Source organism: Salvelinus alpinus, chromosome 9 (assembly GCF_045679555.1).
Source record: "Salvelinus alpinus chromosome 9, SLU_Salpinus.1, whole genome shotgun sequence".
NCBI lineage: Eukaryota > Metazoa > Chordata > Actinopteri > Salmoniformes > Salmonidae > Salvelinus > Salvelinus alpinus.
The window spans coordinates 35,041,131-35,062,951 of record NC_092094.1 but is presented as its reverse complement, the minus strand read 5'-3'; the positions used below and the strand labels follow the sequence as shown (position 1 = coordinate 35,062,951).

General features: G+C 43.8%; 1 protein-coding gene across 2 annotated transcripts; it reads right to left on the bottom strand.

Moving 5' to 3' along the window:
• Window positions 1-1,361: 1,361 nt before the first annotated feature.
• LOC139584704 (alpha-2,8-sialyltransferase 8B-like) lies at window positions 1,362-18,885 on the bottom strand. 2 transcript variants are annotated; one of them, XM_071416844.1, is made up of 6 exons: window positions 18,523-18,885; window positions 15,719-15,775; window positions 9,385-9,528; window positions 9,038-9,295; window positions 3,840-4,133; window positions 1,362-2,767 (listed from the first exon to the last, which is right to left on the bottom strand). In XM_071416844.1, the coding sequence occupies exons 1-6, from the start codon at window positions 18,618-18,620 to the stop codon at window positions 2,482-2,484; spliced, it is 1,137 nt and encodes a 378-aa protein (XP_071272945.1). In that variant the 5' UTR covers window positions 18,621-18,885; the 3' UTR covers window positions 1,362-2,481. The 2 variants fall into 2 exon arrangements, with proteins under 2 accessions (XP_071272945.1, XP_071272946.1); XM_071416845.1 differs by lacking the exon at window positions 15,719-15,775.
• Between the last annotated feature and the right edge of the window lie 2,936 nt (window positions 18,886-21,821).

Below are 21,821 nucleotides of genomic sequence, written 5' to 3'. Positions count from 1 at the left end.
GACTTTTGGCAAACTCCAAGCGGGATGTCATGTGCCTTTTACTGAGGAGTGGCTTCCGTCTGGCCACTCTACCATAAAGGCCTAATTGGTGGAGTGCTGCAGAGATGGTTGTCCTTCTGGAAGTTTCTCCCATCTCCACAGAGGAACTCTAGAGCTCTGTCAGTGACCATCAGGTTCTTGGTCACCTCCCTGACCAAGGACCTTCTCCCCTGATTGCTCAGTTTGGCCAGGTCGCCAACTCTAGGAAGAGTCTTGGTGGTTCAAAACTTCTTCCATTTAAGAATGATGGAGGCCACTGTGTTCTTGGGGACCTTCCATGCTGCAGAAATGTATTGGTACCCTTACCCAAATCTGTTCCTCTACACAATCCTGTCTCGGAGCTCTATGGACAATTATTTTTAATTTCAAGGATGATCAATGGAAACAGGATGCATCTAAGCTCAATTTCGAGTCTCATAGCAAACGGTCTGAATACTTATGTAAATAAGGTATTTCTGTTTTTTTTTTTTTATATATTTGCAAAAAATTCTAAATACCTGTTTTTGCTTTGTAATTATAGGGTATTGTGTGTAGATTGCTGAGGATTTTTTTTTTCTTAAGACAAATAGTAAAACAACAACAAAACAAGCACAACCTTCTGAATATCTGCACAGCATTAGCCAACATCAACACAAGGTCTTTTAACACACCTAGACTTGAAAATGGTCTTAAGAGGCAAATTCCTAAGAAGAAATTGTCAAACCCCCAAGGAACCGTTCAGGAGTTTGTGTTCAGGAGTTTGCTGTTGGCTGTTCCTGTGTAAACAGTAGTGTGTGAACAGCTGGGTGTGTTCCCTGTCTGACTGTTATCGCTTAAACATTTTGCATTCCAGTTGAGTGCCTCTATTCAATATTACTACAGTGCACCGCCTCAGACTAAGCAGTAGGTAAACTAATAATAGCCAATGTCTGCCCTGGATGACTTGAGTCCCGTGGCTTTAAGAGCTCTGTAGATCATCTGTAGGACCATTTAATAAGCTGTGAAGCTGCTTAAACATCTGTTATTTATTTTGGTTATTATTTTCTATCTTTTCCAACATTGGTGATTTAATCTCAGTGATTGCTGCATGCAGCTATTTCTTAAACACTACATTCAAAGCCTCGTTATACTTCACACCCTAAACAGAACAAGGAAAGAAATGCGATACTGTATTTCATAACCTGGGGACTACAAGATTCTGACATGTTGGTAAAAAATGAGTTATTCACATAGAGTTGCTCTTTAGGTGGTCCTTTACCTGTGAGATGTTGCTAGTTATCCATAGGATGCTATCTCTTTAACAAATGTGTGATGAACATTAATTAATATATTTGATAATGTGATTAGAAATAATGAAGGGTATTCTCTTTATTTAATCATTAAATATCTGTACTTTTCTATTGAAATTGACATCATTTTAACATCCTGTGTACCCCACACAAAAAAAAGATTGACAAATGTCTTAGAATTGGGATACTCTGCACTTTAGGTACCTTGATGGCGAGGACCTTAATGGGTTATGAAAGCAAATAATTCACTACAAAACATTTCTGAGATCTGGGATGTGAAAAATGTAATTCTCAATATCTCAGAACCATGCTTTGTGCAGATATAACCTTATAGTCCCACGGTCTCGATTTCCAAATACCACAAACCGGTTTCCTTGATGAGGAAGAAGTTAAGGCAAAAATAAGAAACTAGGCCTACACTATTAGGCTACTCTTTAAATAATACAATTCCCAATTTAAGGTGAGAGCTAACAAAACATCACACAGTAGTATGTAGTTGAACCCATGTTCACTAATAAACTAAATGTGGAAAACTAAATGCACTACTATTCATAGTTTCCTTATGAAGAAGTGCTTCCATCTTGTGGCTCAATCAGTGCTCTGCAGGCTGGTGCTCCTTCCTTGGATCTGTCTGATATGATGTCTCCAACAGTAGTGATGAAGTAGATTTATCGTATAATTCAAAGGAATAATTACAAAAATATCAAGACAAACATTATTGATAACTTAGTAGTTAAATTTACAATCACAAAGCCCTTGGAAGTTTTTTATAAATGTTGTAATTATATACATTTTACAAAACACATTCCATGTAAAAAGAAAAAGTATTCTTGTTGAAAAAAGCATATACCAACATAAATTTGTTATTTTTTAACAAATTAAAAAGTGTCTGTTTTAGGTAAAATGTTCACAGGTTACTGTAGAAATGTTAAAAACTCTTCAGTGCTCTCTTGTAGGACAACAATGTGAGCCCAAATAAGATATGCAGTATCCTGCATACTGTCGTTCAACTAAATTCACAGCTACATAAAAATGTCCTACAGTTTAATACAGGAAGTATTTCCTCTGAGATGTCCGTGTGTGACAGACATCAACTGAGCAGGAGGTATTTTCCCAAAAGCGTAAGGGTCATTTTGATGGAGACATACAGTACATTCCTTGCTGTGTTTTTAGATTATGTTCCTACACCACAAGGGCCAGTGTGGAGACGCAGCGCCCCCTGTCTGTGGAGTGAACTCAGGGTCCTGAACTCCAGTGGCATGGTGTGCGGACTGGCATGGGACGTGTACTCGTAGGTCAGAGTGTCATAGTAATGGTACTTCACTGGTTTCCCCTGTGAATCCTGAGGGAAAGGCCAGAAACCGTACAGGTGGATCTCCTCACAGAAGCGAGTGGCCATGGTGTACATCAGTAGACCAGTGGTGGGTCTCTTTATCTGGATGTTGTTGGTCAGCCAATACCTGAAGAATGGAGCAAGATAGTTATATAACCAAGCTAAAGGTATTTTAAGGCACTCAAGAGGTACCTGACATCTGAAAAAAATACCCAAGAGGAAATCTTTGGAATCTTTATTTTAGGATAGAGCTATTTCTCAGTGTTCAATATTTTCCTTTGTATCTGGAAAATAAATCTACAGAACCTATAAAACTAGTGGACACTTGCACACGCCAAGGTCCTATGACAGATAACACATAGCAAGAATACAATCGTGTTGAAGATGATCTGAAGCCCTGATAAAGAGGATGTGTGCATTGAAGCCAATATCCATTAGAAAGCACTGAACCCTCTGCATTCTTAGCACTACAATGGCAGTCCACTCACCCTTGAATAAGCCCATACAATAAGCACCCTTTCTCTCCCTATGTGGTGTCTTTCACTCAGCTCTCTGGGTGGATGTATGCTGAGGCGCCAGTGGGCTCAAGAAGAGGAACAAAATTGTAATAAGAGAGACAGGTCTTGGGCCTGCAGTCACAATGCAAGCCCCATCTGGTCCTCTCACTCACAGGCCCCCAGCCCAGCATGGCCTACCTGGACTTCAAGATACTCTAAGAGGAGCCCAGTGACCTAGCAGTGGCCTAGGACTTGCAGGAGGTCAATGGTGGATCTATCTAGTACTCAGAGAAGCAGAAACCCAGGGGAAAGTATTCAGTTTGGCATTTATCAAGCACCACTGTAGCTAAAAGGTCATAGACATGTACTGCATTTCTAACAGCGTTTTCCCTGCATTTCAAAACATTTATTGCCCTTTCAGAAAAGATTCAAGGCTTTTTGTCAAAATACACTACAAAAAAACAACACTTCTGCTGGCTAGCTGTCCTCCTGCAAATTCAACAGCAGGCAGAGAGGCCAGCAGCAGTAAGTTGGTCACCAATGGCCTGTTGAGTAGCTCTAATACTCTGTTTAAAAATAGCAGGGGACCTGTGAACTGCTGCTTAATTAGTGGCTGCCAGGCCCTGGATTGTGGAGCTCACAGGTGCACAGACTACGAGCTTCAGTGTCACAAAGAGCACACGCGTTCCCTCCTTGTCTTACCCTCTGACAGCATGGAGAAGGCGCAGTGAGGGGAAGGCGGTGTGCACATCCACCGTGTGCAGCAGGATGAGACGGATGGCCCACTCCACCCTCTCCTCTCCTCCCTTGGCCATGAAGGCTGGGATCCACAGTACGCTGCCGCTGAGGCTCCGGAGCCGCTGCAGGAAGCGCTCCCTCCACTCCTCACTGGCCAGGTCCTGGAAGGCCCGCTGCACCACAGATGGGTTCATGGTCACAAGGTTGGTGCGCTGGCCCACATCCCCAGCATACTCCTCCACTGGCGCCAGATTACATCTGCAAAGATACATTTATCTAAATTACTCTGCTATCACTTAGTCCATTTGATTAGTCGTTCACAAATATTAAGGTCAAACCACAGAACTCATGAATTGGCCCAATCCTACTGTCCTCCATAAACTCCATGAAGATTTGTAAACTCCACATACACTAATTTAGGTAGCTCTGACATTGTTCAACATGCATTAAGCACATAATCAGTCAGCCAAGAACAACCCTACACCAAACACAGCTAGCTCAGGGGTGAACTGCAACTGAAAACCCTAATGAATGTATTCCATGTGTCATCCTGCTGTGTGTTGGTATCGTGTCCAAAAAAGGTTACTTGACTGACCTCAGGAAAAGTAATTACTATACTATACCAATGCACCGAGAGATAATGACCTAAGGGGAAATAAAATGTCCTGTATCTATAAAAATAAATAATGTGAGGCTGTGTGAGAGCCAGAGTCGGGTTTAACTGAGCACTGCTGTGAGCAGAGGCATTATCTCCCTACCTGAATACCTCAGCAAATCCCTCATCACTCCCTCCCAGCTAACGGCCCCTACTAAGCTATGTCTTTCTCTGCAAACCCATCCTGACCTGTCTTTCTGTTTCCCTGTTGATCTGACACTCCAGCAGCAGGGAGGTTGGGGATTTACTCTTCCACCATAGAGGCTCTGCATATCCAGACGGTAGATCAAGTTACACAAGGAGGATGGAGAAAAACACCTTCCCAAAGTAATGAGGGACTTCAAATATCCCAATCTCATTACAGCAGTACAAATATATCAGCAGAAATCCACTGCCTTGCTACAGTTTTGCAATTGTTGTACAGGAATCAAAAGATACAAGATATACTATAATTCCCATCCCAAAAAATCTGTGAAATATTGATATGGTTTCGCACATTTCCCAATTCCCATTCGTTCAGATGCCTCTCTTCATCATTAATTTATGTCATATGTCAAACTCATTCCACAACTGGGCCGAGTGGCTGCGGGTTTTCGCTCCTCCCTTGTACTTCATTGATTAATTAAGGTCACTAATTAGTAAGGAACTCCCCTCACCTGGTAGTCTAGGTCTTAATTGAAATGAACAACCAAAAACCAGCAGACACTAGGCCCTCCATGGAATGAGTTTGAAACCCCTGATTTATGTGCTCTACTTTCTAATTACCCATACTCACGATGCAGTGGAGGCATTTTTGCCTGGTCACAGAAAGCTGCTGTGTTGTGCACTGAAGTCCACAAGCGAAGGGAAAAGATGACAGGAGGAGAGGGCGTAGATAGTTGCGAGAAGGAATTATATATACAACGAGCAGTGATCATGCTGTTTTTATGTGGCTGTTATGAAAGTGAACTGTGTTTGCGTGTGATCAGTGGTGTATTCATTCTGCCGATTCTGTTGAAAAGCGCTTCTTAAATGGAAGCAAACGGAATCGGGATAAACATGCCTGAATTTGTCCAATAAAAACTCTAATTTGTAACTGTTGGACTAATGATTACACCCTAGATCAGCTAGATGCAGGCAAGAGTGTGCAAGGCGTATTGAATGTGTCAAAGTCTGTCACCTTGATTAGTCAAAAATCTCTCGACCTGTGCACCTACATTGTAAACTTTTATTTATAGGTTAGGTTGTAGCAACCTCATGATGGGTATAGGGAAAATTGGTCTATCATGTAGTAGCCTAAACCTATCGATGTTACATTGAGCTGGGTGAATGGAATATGAATGACAATCATCCAATATGCTGTAATAGAATAAAGCCATGCTCATTAAAAAAAAAATCATCCTCCCTCATCTGAAATGGCACCGACCGCCACTGTCACAGTGCCTTGCTGTAGTGTGGACACAGTTAGGCAACCTTGGATTTCTTCCCCCTATAACATCTGTAGTTGTATAATTGCTATGCATAGCTGTACTTTCTCTGTTGCTATACTGACAGACAAAGCAGTTATATAGCAATAAATAACCCACTCACAGAAAGACGTTTGCTGACACACTAGCACAGAGCAGCATTGACGGATGGTTTCAGACAGACATTCTCCCTTGGTAAATGAGTGTAGCAGTCCTAGGAACAAACGGCAGTGCTTCTCTAAAGCACCTCATTACATTTCGGGTGGATAGCAGTAGCTTTTGAAAATGTCACATTTACCCAGCAGGTATTTAATTGCTGTAAGTACTGCTGCTCATTTCTAAAAGTAGCAGGCATTTCAAAGGTGTGGAGAATATGTTATAGAGCAGTGGCATTGAATCCTCAATGTAAAGTATTTGTGAAATCTAAGGGACTGTGCTTACATAAAAGTTATGAGTATAAAGATGTATAGTGCTTTAATAGAGAGAGCCTCATTACTATCCTGAATATTACACTGCAAATTCAATGATAAATTAACTCATTCACTTCTATACACAGCAAATTGGCCCGTATTACCTAGTCTTGATTTCTCAGTGTAACATTACTAGTGTTGATTCAGCTGTAAAATTATGTTAACACTCATTCATGTAAAAGAATCCCAGTGTTGATGTTAATAACCAATCTTAAACCAAAATCACGCCCCAAAATGATCATATTTACCAGAATGCTCTATTGCAGGTAGATTTTAACAATTGTTTGTTTCAAATGTTTCCATGTTTTTGCATGTACATTGATTGATTAATTAATATTATGCGTCTCGAATATAAATAACATAAATGTTTCTAAACAAATCCAATCAGTTACTGGGACTTGTTGCACCCGTTACTGAAATGGTTGTTCCAGTTTAGATGCTTTAGGTAGTCTCATATTTTAGTCTTCCCAACCCTGGCAGTCATTCTAAATGCAGGTTGCGAGTGAATACAAATGAAAAATGTTGGATATCCCCACTCTGGCTGAATTCCAATAGGAATTACACATCACTTTGCAAGCCAGCATAATGTTACTTGCAGGCCTGGTGTTGCCTGTAAACCATGATTTTCAGCCCACTGTATTAGGATAAAACTAAGCCCTCAAAATAAGGCCTTATGAAATATGTGTTGTATTGCGTTAAATATTTTAATTTAATGATACCATATTCACTTAGTAGGCCACAGGACCAAAAATGTAAGAATGCAACAACCATGTCTCTGTCACCAGGGGTGCAACTTTCACTGGGGATTGGGGGGACATATCCCGCCCAAATTCTGAAATTTGATTTTTGTCCCCCCCAGTTTTATAATTGGAATGTGATACAAAACGATGCAATGGTGTGTTTTAGGATCATGCGGACACCTCCGTAAAATCGGGTAGGCTGTTTGGAGTGTTTATCCGACTGGATAAAAAAAAAAAGATTTATGTTCCCACCACTTCTAAAACCAAATTTGCACCCCTGTCTGTCACTAACAAATACAGTCATGGGTGGTAACTCTACAATTCACTTGGAAGGCAAAGCTCTGTGGGAAATATGCAAATAAGGCTTTACACTAAGCAGTGTGTTAATTTAACACTGAAAAGTGAGGACCGGTATAGACACTGGACTAGTGTTGAATTTAACACTGGAGAATTTACTGTGTACAAGAAGATCATTTGATTAAATGGAAATAACAACACTATATTGAAACTCACCTGCATCAATTCATTTCATGCAATAGCTGTTATAAGAACCAGGGGTGCAACTTTCACTGGGGATGTAGGGGGGGATATGTCCCCATCACATTTTTAAATGGCATTTTTGTCCCCCACAGTTATATCATTGGAATGTGATACAACACGAGGCAATGGTGTGCTTTGGGACCATGCGGACGCCTCCGAGCGGTCGTGTAGGCTGTTTGGAGTGTTTATCCGACTGGAAAAAATAAATAATAATATGCGCCCCTGATAAGAACCAAATAAAATAAAAGTTTATTGGTCGTGTACACAGATTTGCAGATGTTATCGCAGGTCCAGCGAAATGCTTGTGTTTCTAGTTCCAACAGTGCAGTAAAAAAACAATACACACATAATCCAGAAAAAAAAAAAACATTATATAGGTTGAGCCATTAGTAGAATACAGTACTGAGAGTGTACAAAACATTAGGAACACCTGCTCTTTCCATGACATAGACTGACCAGGTGAATGCAGGTGAAAACTATGATCCCTTATTGATGTCAACTGTTAAATCCACTTCAATCAGTGTAGATGAAGTGGAAGAGACCGGTTAAAGAAGGATTTTTAAGCCTTAAGACAATTAATACATGGATTGTGTTTGTGTGCCATTCAGAGGGTGAATGGGCAAGACAAAAGATGTAAGTGCCTTTAAACGGGGTATGGTAGTAGGTGTGTGTGTCAAGAACTGCAATTCTGCTGGTGTGTGTGTGTCAAGAACTGCAATTCTGCTGGTGGTTTAATGCTCAACAGTTTCCTGTGTGTATCAAGAATGGTCCACCACCCAAAGGACATCCAGCCAACTTGACACAACTGTGGGAAACATTGGAGTCAACATGGGCCAGCATCCCTGTGGAACGCTTTCAACACCTTGTGTAGTCCATACCCCGACTAATCAAGGCTGTTCTGAGGGCAAAAGGTTTTGTTTTGTACACTCAGTGTATATAATGTAGGTATTCCTCTTGTCCAGATGGGATAGGGCAGTGTGCAGTGCAATGGTGATCTGTATGGGCCAATATGGGAATTGTAGTGGGTCTAGGGTGTCTGATAAGGTGGAGGTGATATGGTTCTTAACTAGCCTCTCAAAGCACTTCATCAGATCAGTTCCTTTCCCTGTCTTGGGTACAGGAACAATTCTGAACATCTTGAATCAAGTGGGGACAACAGATTGGGATATGGAGAGTAAACACTCCAGCCATCTGGTCTGTATATGCTCTGAGGACGCGGCTAGGGATACTGTCTGGGCCGGCAGCCCTGCGAGAGTTAACATGCTTAAATGACTTACTCACGTCGACCACAGAGAACGAGAGCACATCTTACCTGATAACAAAGTCATAGGAGTCTATCTCTGGCCCACAGCTGCTGTTGAGTAGGATCCCAGAGTTCCCTATGATGGCACAGCGCCTGTGGTGCTGGTTCTTCATGGGGGATGCAGTGGGCAGCAACTGGTATAGGTTTTCTGAGATATTGGTAGTGCTCTGACGATCAAAGATGTAGTGGATGATATCTCCAGGTTTCAATGTGCCCTTCAGAATAGAGATGTCCCTCTCTGGGTCGAAAAACCTCAGGATGTTCTTCCTATAGAAAGAAAATAAGTTATCCATGAGGGAATACCTAGCATAGAGGAGTGTGAGATCTGATGGAGACCAATGCAGAGGTTGGCCTACCTGATGAGATTGGAGAGGGTCCTGTTGAACGTCCAGTTATCTGTAGAGAGCTTGGTGGTATTATTTGAGTATGAAGGAGAAGCAGGTCTCTTGTCCTCCCCTTCACTGACTAAAGGTTTAGGATTGACCTTCACTGCTACATTTCTACAACAGGACAGAGAGGCATTAATCCTAAATTAAGGGCAACATGACTTTGATACATGTGATATAAGAATTAATGTCATCACTTAAAAAAGCAGTGTGAATGAACAACCATGTCCTGTGTGTAAAGCCATCAAATGTGTAATGAAAGCCCTATAGTCCATTTCATGACATCATTAATGAGACTTATTTTCAAACCCCAGGGAATTTCTATGTTTATCATTTTTAAACTGGACAAAAATATAAACACAACATGTAAAGTGATGGTCCCATGTTTCATGAGCTGAAATAATGATCCCAGAAATGTTCCATAGGCACAAAAATGTCTCTCTGTTAGTGAGCATTTCTCCTTTGCCAAAATAATCCATCCACCTGACAGGTGTGGCATATCAATAAGCTGATTAAACAGCATGATCATTACACAGGTGCACCTTGTGCTGGGGACAATAAAAGCAACTCTAAAATGTGCAGTTTTTTTCACACAATACAATGCCACAGATGTCTCTAGTTTTGAGGGAGTATGCAATTGGCATGATAACTGCAGGAACGTCCACCAGAGCTGTTGGCAGAGAATTTAATGTTCATTTCTTACCATAAGCCGCCTCCAACGTCCATTTATATAATTTCGCAGTACGTCTAATCGGCCTCACAACCGCATACCACGTGTATGGCATCGTGTGGGTGAGTGGTTTGCTGATGTCAACGTTGTGAACAGAGTGCCCCATGGTGGCGGTGGGGTTATGGTATGGGCAGGCGTAAACTACGGACAATGAACACAATTGCATTTTATCAATGGCAATTTGAATGCACAGAGATACTGTGATAAGATCCTGAGGCCCATTGTCGTGCCACCATCACTTAATAATGCACGGCCCCATGTCGAAAGGATCTGTACACAAGCTGAAAATGTCTCAGTTCTTCCATGGCCTGGATACTCACCAGACATGTCACCCATTGAGCATGTTTGGGATTATCTGGATTGACGTGTACGACAGCGTGTCCCAGTTCCTGCCAATATCGGCAACCTCGCACAGCCATTGAAGAGGAGTGGGACAACATTCCACAGGCCACAATCAACAGCCTGATCAACTCTATGCAAAGGAGATGTGTCAAATGGTGGTAACTCATACCATATACTGCCTGGTTTTCTTATCCACGCCACTACCTTCTTTTAAGGTACACTATATATACAAAAGTATGTGGACACCTCTTTAAATTTGTGGATTTGGCTATTTCAGCCACACCAGTTGCTGACAGGTGTATAAAATCGTGCACACAGTCATGCAATCTTCATAGACAAAGATTGGCAGTAGAATGGGCTTACTGAAGAGCTTAGTGACTTTCAACGTAGCACCGTCATAAGGATGCCACCTTTCCAACAAGTCAGTTTGTCAAATTTCTGCTCTTCTAGAGCTGCTCCGGTTAACTGTAAGTGCTGTTATTGTGAAATGGAAACATCTAGGAGCAACAACGGCTCAGCAACGAAGTGGTAGTTCACACAAGCTCACAGAACGGGACAGCCTAGTAATGAAGAGCATAGCGTCTGCAACACTCACTACCGAGTTCCAAACAGCCTCTGGAAGCAACGTCATCACAAGTACTGTTTGTCGGGAGCTTCATGAAATGGGTTTCCGCACACAAGCCTGAGATCACCATGCCCAATGCCCAGCGTCGGCGGGAGGAATAATGGTCTGGGGCTGTTTTTCATAGTTCGGGCTAGGCCCCTTAGTTCCAGTGAAGGGAAATCTTAACGCTACAGCATACAATGACATTATAGACGATTCTGTGCTTCCAACTTTGTGGCAACAGTTTGGGGAAGGCCCTTTCCTGTTTCAGCATGTCAATGCCCACGTGCACAAAGCGAGGTCCATGCAGAAATGGTTTGTTGAGATCGGTGTGAAAGAACTTGACTAGCCTGCACAGAGCCCTGACCTCAACCCCATCAAACACCTTTGGGATGAATTGGAACTCCGACTGCGAGCCAGGCCTAATCGCCCAACATCAGTGCTCAACCTCACTAATGCTCTTGTGGCTGAATGGAAGCAAGTCCCCACAGCAATGTTCCAACATCTAGTGGAAAGCCTTCCCAGCAGCAGCAAAAGGGGGACCAACTCCATATTAATGCCCATGAATTTGGAATGAGATGTTCGACGAGCAGGTGTCCACTTACTTTTGTTCATGTAGTGTATCTATGACCAACAGATGCATATCTGTATTCCCAGTCATGTGAAATACATAGATTAGGGCCTAATGAATTTATTTTAATTGACTAATTTCCTTATATGAACTGTAACTCAGTAAAATCTTTGAAATTGTTGCATGTTGCATTCATATTTTTGTTCAGTACACATCAGAGATTGTACATCAATTATGTGATTTATTAATTATTTTAATTAGATACACACAATTCTGTAATCCATGCAGCTTTCCCAAATCTCATAGGTCTTACATGTTTCTATGGAAACAAGCAATTTAATGTTTTTTATTCAGGTTCATTCTCTTGCCTTAGGGCAAAACCCAATCATAGGGTAATGAGATTGCTGATATTGTAACGGCATTCCTCCTCCTCTTCATCTTCGGAAGAGGAGGAGTATTGAGGGAACCAAGGCGCAGCGTAGAGAACAGACATAATGATTTATTTAAACAAGAACAAAAACGAACTATACTTGAAATACAAAATAACAAACGGACAACGTAGACGAAACCTGAAACATGGAACTTACATAAAAGACACGAAGAACTCACGAGCAGGAAACAGACTACATAAACGAAATAACACGCCGAAACAATCCCGTGTGGTGCGCAGACACAAACACAGGAGACAATCACCCACAAACAAACAGTGAGAACACCCTACCTAAATATGACTCTCAATTAGAGGAAAACGCAAAACACCTGCCTCTAATTAAGAGCCATACCAGGCAACCCAAAACCAACATAGAAACAGAAAACATAGACTGCCCACCCAAACTCACGTCCTGACCAACTAACACATATAACAAACTAACAGAAATAGGTCAGGAACGTGACATAACCCCCCCCATAAGGTGCGAACTCCGGGCGCACCAGCACAAAGTCTAGGGGAGGGTCTGGGTGGGCATCTGACCACGGTGGTGGCTCAGGCTCCGGGCGAGGTCCCCACCCCACCATAGTCAATCCCAGCTTCTTTATCCCCCTCCCAATGACCACCCTCCCACTAACACCACCTAAATGAAGGGGCAGCACCGGGATAAGGGGCAGCACCGGGATAAGGGGCAGCACCGGGATAAGGGGCAGCACCAGGATAATGGGCAGCACCAGGATAATGGGCAGCACCAGGATAAAGACCAGCACCGGGATAAGGGCCGACAGGTCCTGGCTGAGGGACTCCGGCAGGTCCTGGCTGAGGGACTCCGGCAGGTCCTGGCTGAGGGACTCCGGCAGGTCCTGGCTGAGGGACTCCGGCAGGTCCGGGCGTAGGGACTCCGGCAGGTCCGGGCGTAGGGACTCCGGCAGGTCCGGGCGTAGGGACTCCGGCAGGTCCGGGCGTAGGGACTCCGGCAGGTCCGGGCGTAGGGACTCCGGCAGGTCCGGGCGTAGGGACTCCGGCAGGTCCGGGCGTAGGGACTCCGGCAGGTCCGGGCGTAGGGACTCCGGCAGGTCCGGGCGTATGGACTCCGGCAGGTCCGGGCTGAGGGACTCCGGCAGGTCCGGGCTGAGGGACTCCGGCAGGTCCGGGCTGAGGGACTACGGCAGGTCCGGGCTGAGGGACTCCGGCAGGTCCGGGCTGAGGGACTCCGGCAGGTCCGGGCTGAGGGACTCCGGCAGGTCCGGGCGTAGGGACTCCGGCAGGTCCGGGCGTAGGGACTCCGGCAGGTCCGGGCGTAGGGACTCCGGCAGGTCCGGGCGTAGGGACTCCGGCAGGTCCTGGCTGAGTGGCAGCTCATGACTGTAGGGCAGCTCATGACTGTAAGGCAGCTCATGACTGTAGGGCAGCTCATGACTGTAGGGCAGCTCATGACTGTAGGGCAGCTCATGACTGTAGGGCAGCTCATGACTGTAGGGCAGCTCATGACTGTAGGGCAGCTCATGACTGTAGGGCAGCTCATGACTGGAGGGCAGCTCATGACTGGAGGGCAGCTCATGGCTCGCTGGCGGCTCTGGCAGATCCTGTCTGGTTGGCGGCTCTGGCAGATCCTGTCTGGTTGGCGGCTCTGGCAGATCCTGTCTGGTTGGCGGCTCTGGCAGATCCTGTCTGACGGACGGCTCTAGCGGCTCCTGTCTGGCGGGCGGCTCTAGCGGCTCCTGTCTGGCTGACGGCTCTGTAGGCTCATGGCAGACGGGCGGCTTTGCAGGCTCATGGCAGACGGGCGGCTTTGCAGGCTCATTGCAGACGGATGGCTCAGACGGCGCTGGGGAGACGGATGGCTCAGATGACGCTGGGGAGACGGATGGCGCAGATGGCGCTGGTGAGACGGATGGCTCAGATGGCGCTGGTGAGACGGATGGCTCTGGCCGGATAAGGCGCACTGTAGACCTGGTGCGTGGTGCCGGAACTGGAGACACCGGGCTAAGGACACGCACCTTCATACTAGTGCGGGGAGCAGGAACAGGGGACACTGACCTCTCAAAGCGCACTATAGGCCTGGTGCGTGGTACCGGAACTGGAGGTACCGGGCTGTGGACACGCACCTCAGGACGAGTGCGGGGAGAAACAACAGTGTGCACAGGACTTAGGAGACGCACAGGTGGCTTAGTGCGCGGTGCCGGAACTGGAGGCACTGGGCTGGAGACACGCACCATAGGGAGAGTGCGTGGAGGAGGAACAGGGCTCTGGAAACGCACTGGAAGCCTGGTGCGTGGTGTAGGCACTGGTGGTACTGGGCTGGGGCGGGGAGGTAGTGCCGGAAATACCGGACCGTGCAGGCGTACCGGCTCTCTTGAGCATTGAGCCTGCCCAACCTTACCTGGTTGAATGCTCCCGGTTGCCCGACCAGTGCGGGGAGGTGGAATAACCCGCACCGGGCTATGTAGGCGAACCGGGGAAACCATGCGTAAGGCAGGTGCCATGTATGCCGGCCCGAGGAGACGCACTGGAGACCAGACGCGTTGAGCCGGCCTCATGACACCTGGCTCAATACCCAATCTAGCCCTACCAGTGCGGGGAGGTGGAATAACCCGCACTGGGCTATGCACTCGTACAGGAGACACCGTGCGCTCTACTGCGTAACACGGCGCCTGCCCGTACTCCCGCTCTCCACGGTAAGCCTGGGAAGTGGGCGCAGGTCTCCTACCTGCCCTTGGCCCACTACCTCTTAGCCCCCCCCCAAGAAATTTTTGGGTGTTACTCACGGGCTTTTTGGGCTTCCGTGCAAGACGCGTTCCCTCATAACTCCGGTTCCTCTCTCTCTCTTCCTCCACTCTCCGAGCTGCCTCCAGCTGTTCCCATGGACGGTGCTTCACTTTAGCCAATGGTCCCTCTCCGTTAAATATTTGCTCCCAACTCCATAAGTCCTGTATACTTCCCCGTTGCTCCAAATTACGCTGCTTGGTTCTGGATTCTTGGTGGGTGATTCTGTAACGGCATTCCTCCTCCTCTTCATCTTCGGAAGAGGAGGAGTATTGAGGGAACCAAGGCGCAGCGTAGAGAACAGACATAATGATTTATTTAAACAAGAACAAAAACGAACTATACTTGAAATACAAAATAACAAACGGACAACGTAGACGAAACCTGAAACATGGAACTTACATAAAAGACACGAAGAACTCACGAGCAGGAAACAGACTACATAAACGAAATAACACGCCGAAACAATCCCGTGTGGTGCGCAGACACAAACACAGGAGACAATCACCCACAAACAAACAGTGAGAACACCCTACCTAAATATGACTCTCAATTAGAGGAAAACGCAAAACACCTGCCTCTAATTAAGAGCCATACCAGGCAACCCAAAACCAACATAGAAACAGAAAACATAGACTGCCCACCCAAACTCACGTCCTGACCAACTAACACATATAACAAACTAACAGAAATAGGTCAGGAACGTGACAGATATGTTCATGTGTATTAAGTCTGTTAATTATTTTACATGTCTGCAAGCATATGAGCTCTGAAGGGTAGCAAATAAAAAGCTAGAATAACAGAATTGATGAGTATTACAAAATCAGGAGGCAATGGAGGAAGGGGCAGACCAGCCTGACAAACCTGTTTGGCTTGGGAATGAGGCTGTGCAAGTACAATTCTCTGGAACCTCCAAGATTTCTAGACCAAGAAAAAAGTAATTATAGCCACCATCAGAATAATTCACAATATTGTTTGTATGTGTATGTAGTGTATTGTTAAAAAAAAAATAATAACTGTACAAAAAATATTATTAGTTAGATGAATGGAATCGTGCAGAACATGAAGTGTGAGGGGCAAGAGCTGGTTTAATCAAATTCCAGGCATATAACTCAAGCTGTCAGAATATGGTATATGGCTATGCTCTTAATGTGTATTTAGATGAGCAGTAGGCTCATCACGCTGACGTGAACATGAAGGACAAGAGCATGCATCAAAATGCAGTCAGATGGTGACACAGAACAGCCATTACATTGATATAATACTGGAAAATGTGCGCTGAAGGCCATGCTTGTCATTAAAGAGGTATGTAGGCAATGTGTCACATGATCCCTGGTAGGGCGAGATATCTCAATGTCTCAGGTATCTTATGTACCTAAGGGAAAAAAACAGGACATGCCAACTGATCTACCAATCTGACTGTTGCCGAGTCTGGATAAAAACGTGTAGTCGGTCAAGATCACCTACACATCCTGTAAAGATCAACCTGAATGGTATATTAACTGTACTCTATGAGTAGCATGGACTACTGTTCAAGATATACAACATTAGATACATCATCATTGCCTTTTATGACCACAATCTCAACATAATAAAGAAAAGATGATAAAATCTCATCACATATCTGCTTCAAAAACCCAACTCTCACGGGGTGTGTAAAACTATAAAGCTCTAGAAAATCAATTAGAGCAAGCACTCAGTACCATAATACTATTGCTCCACTAATTGGAAGGTGCAAATGGACAGTGAAAATCCCAATTAGGTATGTGCAATTGCATCTTGTGTCAGTTATTACAGAGGCAAGGAGCATCACTAATATACCAGGCGGCAGACCAGGAGCTAGGAGCATTCAATCTGCTGAAATGAATGTGACAGGCCTAGCTGTGCTATCTGGGGAGCAACACAGCTATTCTATTGTTCTTGGAATGGAGATATGCACTAATATAGGCAAGCTCCTTCATGAAACATTTGTAATTCATTGGTTCTTACCATGTAATTACCATATAAACATGATTATTACTGTGTAATTACCACCATAAGTTTGTTAATAAATACCTGGTCATTTCTGAACCGTAAGACAAAGTACTGCATACCAACTGTTCCAGCTGCTTAACATTTACAGCCTTGACACTTGTGCTATCATTCTCTCCAGCCCCAGAAGTCTCCAAGGCAGAACGGTTTGCAGCACATGTATCTTCCAAGCTTCAAGAGTTGTATTTGTGTAATAGAGGATTTCTGCTGCAGGGCTCAATTATGTCTGGAGAAAGGCAAACTGTTTCTTCTGTCACCAGTCTGTTGCTCTCTCAGTAACAAATCAAACAGTAATCTCCTATCTGCACAGCCACCCACCAAACAGCCCTCTACCATGACATGACTGGAGCTGGAGTGCAAACAGGATACACTGAAGTGTGGAACAAAACCACCAAGCGCATGCCATTTGTCACGAAGCCCTGGGGTGTCTCAGCTCAGCCTGATGATGCTATTGATTCAAGGTTTGATGTGGAAAGAAAAATGGGCTTCCAATTATTGGACTGGTTCCTTTTGATACAGTGGGCTGTTCTATTGTGTTAGTATCTCTTCTAAAACAGTGACTATACAGACTGTTTTTATTATGAAAATGCAATAAAATTAGAGCAAAATCCAGTTGACACAGCTGTTAGAGAGTACAGTATTCTTCACTGAAGAGAGCTAACAGTGTAAAGTTACACCTGAAACTATCTGATTACCAGCACATTGTTTCTCCCCCCCAAAAACTCCCCTGGTTTTGTAGAAATTAGTTAATCCATGCACCCCATAAGTTAAGTGCCAAGAGTACACGTATACACACATGCGCACGCACGCACGCACGCACGCACGCACGCACGCACGCACGCACACACACACACACACACACACACACACACACACACACACACACACACACACACACACACACACACACACACACACACACACACACACACACACACACACACCTAGGATCTGAAGGTAGTCCTTAAAGATACTATAGCCTACTGTATAATGCATGGAGGCTACACTTCACACAAATTGCTCTTTGGAGATACAGGTATTGAGCGTCTGTTGAACAGCTGTCATCAATTGCATTATTACACTGGGATATCACAAACAAAGGAACAGCTAAAGTGAATGGTTCGATTAAAAACCAAAGACTACACTCTTTGAAAAAGGGTTCCAAAAGGGTTCTTCGGCTGTCCACATAGGAGAACCCTTTTCGATTCCAGGTAGAACCATCTGTAGAAAGGGTTCTACATAGAACACAAGAGTTCTACCTGGAACCAAAAGGTTCTACCTGGAACCAAAAAGGGTTCTTCAATCCTATGGGGACAGTCGAATAATCTTTTTAGGTTCTAGATTGCACATTTTTTCAAAGATGTAAAGGAATAGGAGTAGAACGTATCAATACATGCACAGGGGTTTGTAACCTTGAAATGCACAAAAATCTACATGCATCCTACTGAAGAAATGTAAGAGGAGCGCTCAACATCTTCTAAAGTTCTAAACTGAATGAGTGAAGATAACGCTGAATCTAACAATTTTATATGAACATAAGATAATTATATTTATCTGAATAATGCATTTTAACATCTAGATAACACGTGCAACAAAATGCATGAACAACTCGAATCAGAATCCACCGCTATACTTACGCAATTTCTTTCTCGACTTCAGCAATATCAGCAATGATCAAAAATAATACCAGCACTGTTACAATTCCAAACATCAATGTTCGTAATTCTAACTGCATGACTGAGAAGGTTGAAGAACTAATCGAAGCTCAAAAAATCCAAATCGATTGCATATATTATCCTTTTAATCGCTGACATTGATAGATTGTACGCAATTAAACTCAATTATGTCCACCAAAATTCTTCAATGTTCATTTTAAACGAAGACCATTTGTCTACGAACAAATCCCAGGTTCAAGTCCTTTTATAACGTTTTTTCTCTTCCCCTTTTCTCCCAACAGCAGCGGCACTGTTTTCATTCTCACCCCAATTCCCCCAGTCAAACTTTCAAAGCTTGTGCTTGAAACTACAAGGGATTGAGATACGAGCAATATGGAAAAGATTTCAACCTTAAAGGTACAGCACGCCTTATGGCTTTCTACAGTAGGGTAGCCTATAGTTGCTCTTGGAGGCTTAGGCTATAGGCTGCTATAATTGGCTGCTATCTATTACCATTGTCTGGTCATCATTGAATTGTGATTGACTATTGTTGTAGAACTAACTGATAACCAGGTTCAAGGGACCACCTGACATTATTAGGCTACCATATGTCATCAAATTAATATTCACTGTCTATATTTAACCATTCATCATATAAAGATAATTGTAATAATCACAAAATAATAAAATATGTCATTGCTGTCTTTGTGAGGTTAGGTTTGTTGAGATAACATTTAAAAAATCTAATTTTGTATCGTAAAGATGTTTATTGGGTTCCATTCTGGTGTCATCCTAACATAAATTATCCTTTGTATAGCTGGTTGTCCTGTCTGAGTCTGATTACTGTCCTCGCTCCAATGCAAAACCTTTCCGCTTTCAACTTAATGGTAGTCATGTTGAGTCAGTGAAAATTGTGTTTGTCAGGCGGATGGATGGGTGAGTGATTGAAGACCTAAGGGAGGAATTAAATAGCGCCAGTACTCAGTTAAAAAGCATGTGCATTTACTGTACATTTTGTCACTTTACTGGCTCATCGTACTGGTACACTGGGGCTCTTTCAGCACAGCATTCCAATAAATCTGTCTAGTGACATTGGAAATGGATTTCTCAATAAAACCTTTTAAGGATTTTTTTGCTTGGAGTGACATGGGTTGTGTGTGGCAGTGGTACTAAGGTAAATGTATATGATTTTCCTACAACGGTGAATCAAATCAAATCAAATCAAAATCAAATCACATTTTATTTGTCACATGCACTGAATACAACAGGTGTAGAGCTTACTGTGAAATGCTTACTTACAAGCTCTTAACCAACAATGAAGTTCAAGAAATAAAGTTAAGAAAATATTTACTAAATAAACAGAGGTAAAAAAAAAATAAGAATCAAAAGGTAACAATAAAATTACATAACAATAACGAGGCGATATACAAGGGTTCTGATACAGAGTCAATGTGCGGGAGTACAGGTTAGTCGAGGTCATTTGTAAAGTGACTATGCATAGATAGTAAACAGACAGTGAGTAGCAGCAGTGTAAAAACAAAGTGGGGGAGTCAATGTAAATACTCCTGGTGGCCATTTGATTAGTCTTATGGCTTGGGGGTAGAAGCTGTTAAGGAGCCTTTTGGTCCTAGACTTGGCGCTCCGGTACCGCTTGCCGTGCTGTAGCAGAGAGAACAGTCTATGACTTGGGTGACTGGAGTTTTTGACAATTATTTGGGCCTTCCCCTGACACCGCCTAGTATATAGCAGTTGCCATACCAGGCGGTGATGCAACCGGTCAGGATGCTCTCCATGGTGGAGATGTAGAACTTTTTTATGATCTGAGGACCCATGCTAAATCTTTTCAGTCTCCTGAGGGGGAATAGGTTTTGTCGTGCCCTCTTCACAACTGTCTTGGTGTGCTTGGACCATGTTAGTTTGTTGGTGATGTGGACACCAAGGAACTTGAAGATCTCTACCTGCTCCACTTCAGCCCCATCGATGTTACTGAGGGCCTGTTCTACCCTCCTTTTCCTTTAGTCCACGATCAGCTCCTTTGTCTTACTCACATTGATGGAGAGGTTGTTGTCCTGGCACCAAACTGCTAGGTCTCTGACCTCCTCCCTATAGGCTGTCTCATTGTTGTCGGTGATCAGGCCTACTACTGTTGTGTCGTCAGCAAACTTAATGAGGGTGTTGGAGTCGTGTTTGGCCACGCAGTAGTGAATGAACAGGGAGTACAGGAGGGGACTAAGCACGCACCCCTGATGGGTCCCAGTGTTGAGGATCAGAGTGGCAGATGTGTTGTTGCCTACCCTTACCACCTGGGGGTGGCCCGTCAGGAAGTCCAGGATCCAGTTGCAGAGGGAGGTGTTTAGTCCCAGGGTCCTTAGCTTAGTGAATCAGATCACATGTGCACATCCCACAAAGTATTTCTAAAAGACAGAAAAAGCTTTTCCAAACTATTCTCCCTTTTCAGCATTCTGATATCGGCAGACAGACTGTCAACACTGTACCACCTTGGTTTCTATGTCAGGTTTTGCTTCAAGTCCACCACTTTGAACACAAACTTTTTAAGATAGTCAAACCGGGGGCATCCAAAAATGTTATCTGTTGTCTGTTATGTAGTGGGAATAACAACACTGACCTTGATTTAACGTCAGTCATAAAATAAATTACCCATCTCCATATATTTTTATTTCATACTGTCATAAGATTAAGGACAAACAAAATCTATCGACATGTGTAAAATGCACAATCACTCAAGTAGAGCCAAGTAAATGTTTCAATAGCAGTCATTTTGTCAGACTCCCAAACAACACTTTTAGAGTGATCGGTTTGTATGTATCAAAAGTCAAGATCAGATATTGGGTAGCAGCTAATGTTTGTAATCAAGGGGGGGGGGGGGGGCGAAATACAGGGGAGCCAGGGGGCCTCAGCTCCCTTGAATGAGACATTTGCTCCCCTAAATGCAACAAAAGTCAAACTTTGTGGGGTCTCCAAATAATGCTAATTTAACCATTCGCCTATTTGTTTAATATGCAGTGGAAAATATGTTTTACAGTGGTAAATATGAAAATAACAGCTTCCAAATGAAACGAACACCCCTACCTCTCTGTCAGGGTTTAAACCATTTATTTCTACATGGCTGCACAAACCGTCTCCCTGTCCGCTGCATTTCGGCCTCAGCTGAGCTCCTTTAAACGCATCTTTTTCCCTTTGTACTTGCTCACTTTTGCCATTTGTTTGCCATGTGTCCTTGATAAAAATAGCCTTTATTCCAATGCATTAGATTTATCTGT

Coding starts and splice junctions, on each gene's coding strand:
- LOC139584704 (XM_071416844.1), bottom strand. CDS start 18,620: ATGCAGTTAGAATTACGAACATTGATGTTTGGAATTGTAACAGTGCTG. Junction 9,296..9,384: donor ACCCTCTCCAATCTCATCAG/GTAGGCCAACCT, acceptor TTCTTTCTATAG/GAAGAACATCCTGAGGTTTT. Junction 4,134..9,037: donor TCCTATGACTTTGTTATCAG/GTAAGATGTGCT, acceptor GTATCTTTGCAG/ATGTAATCTGGCGCCAGTGG.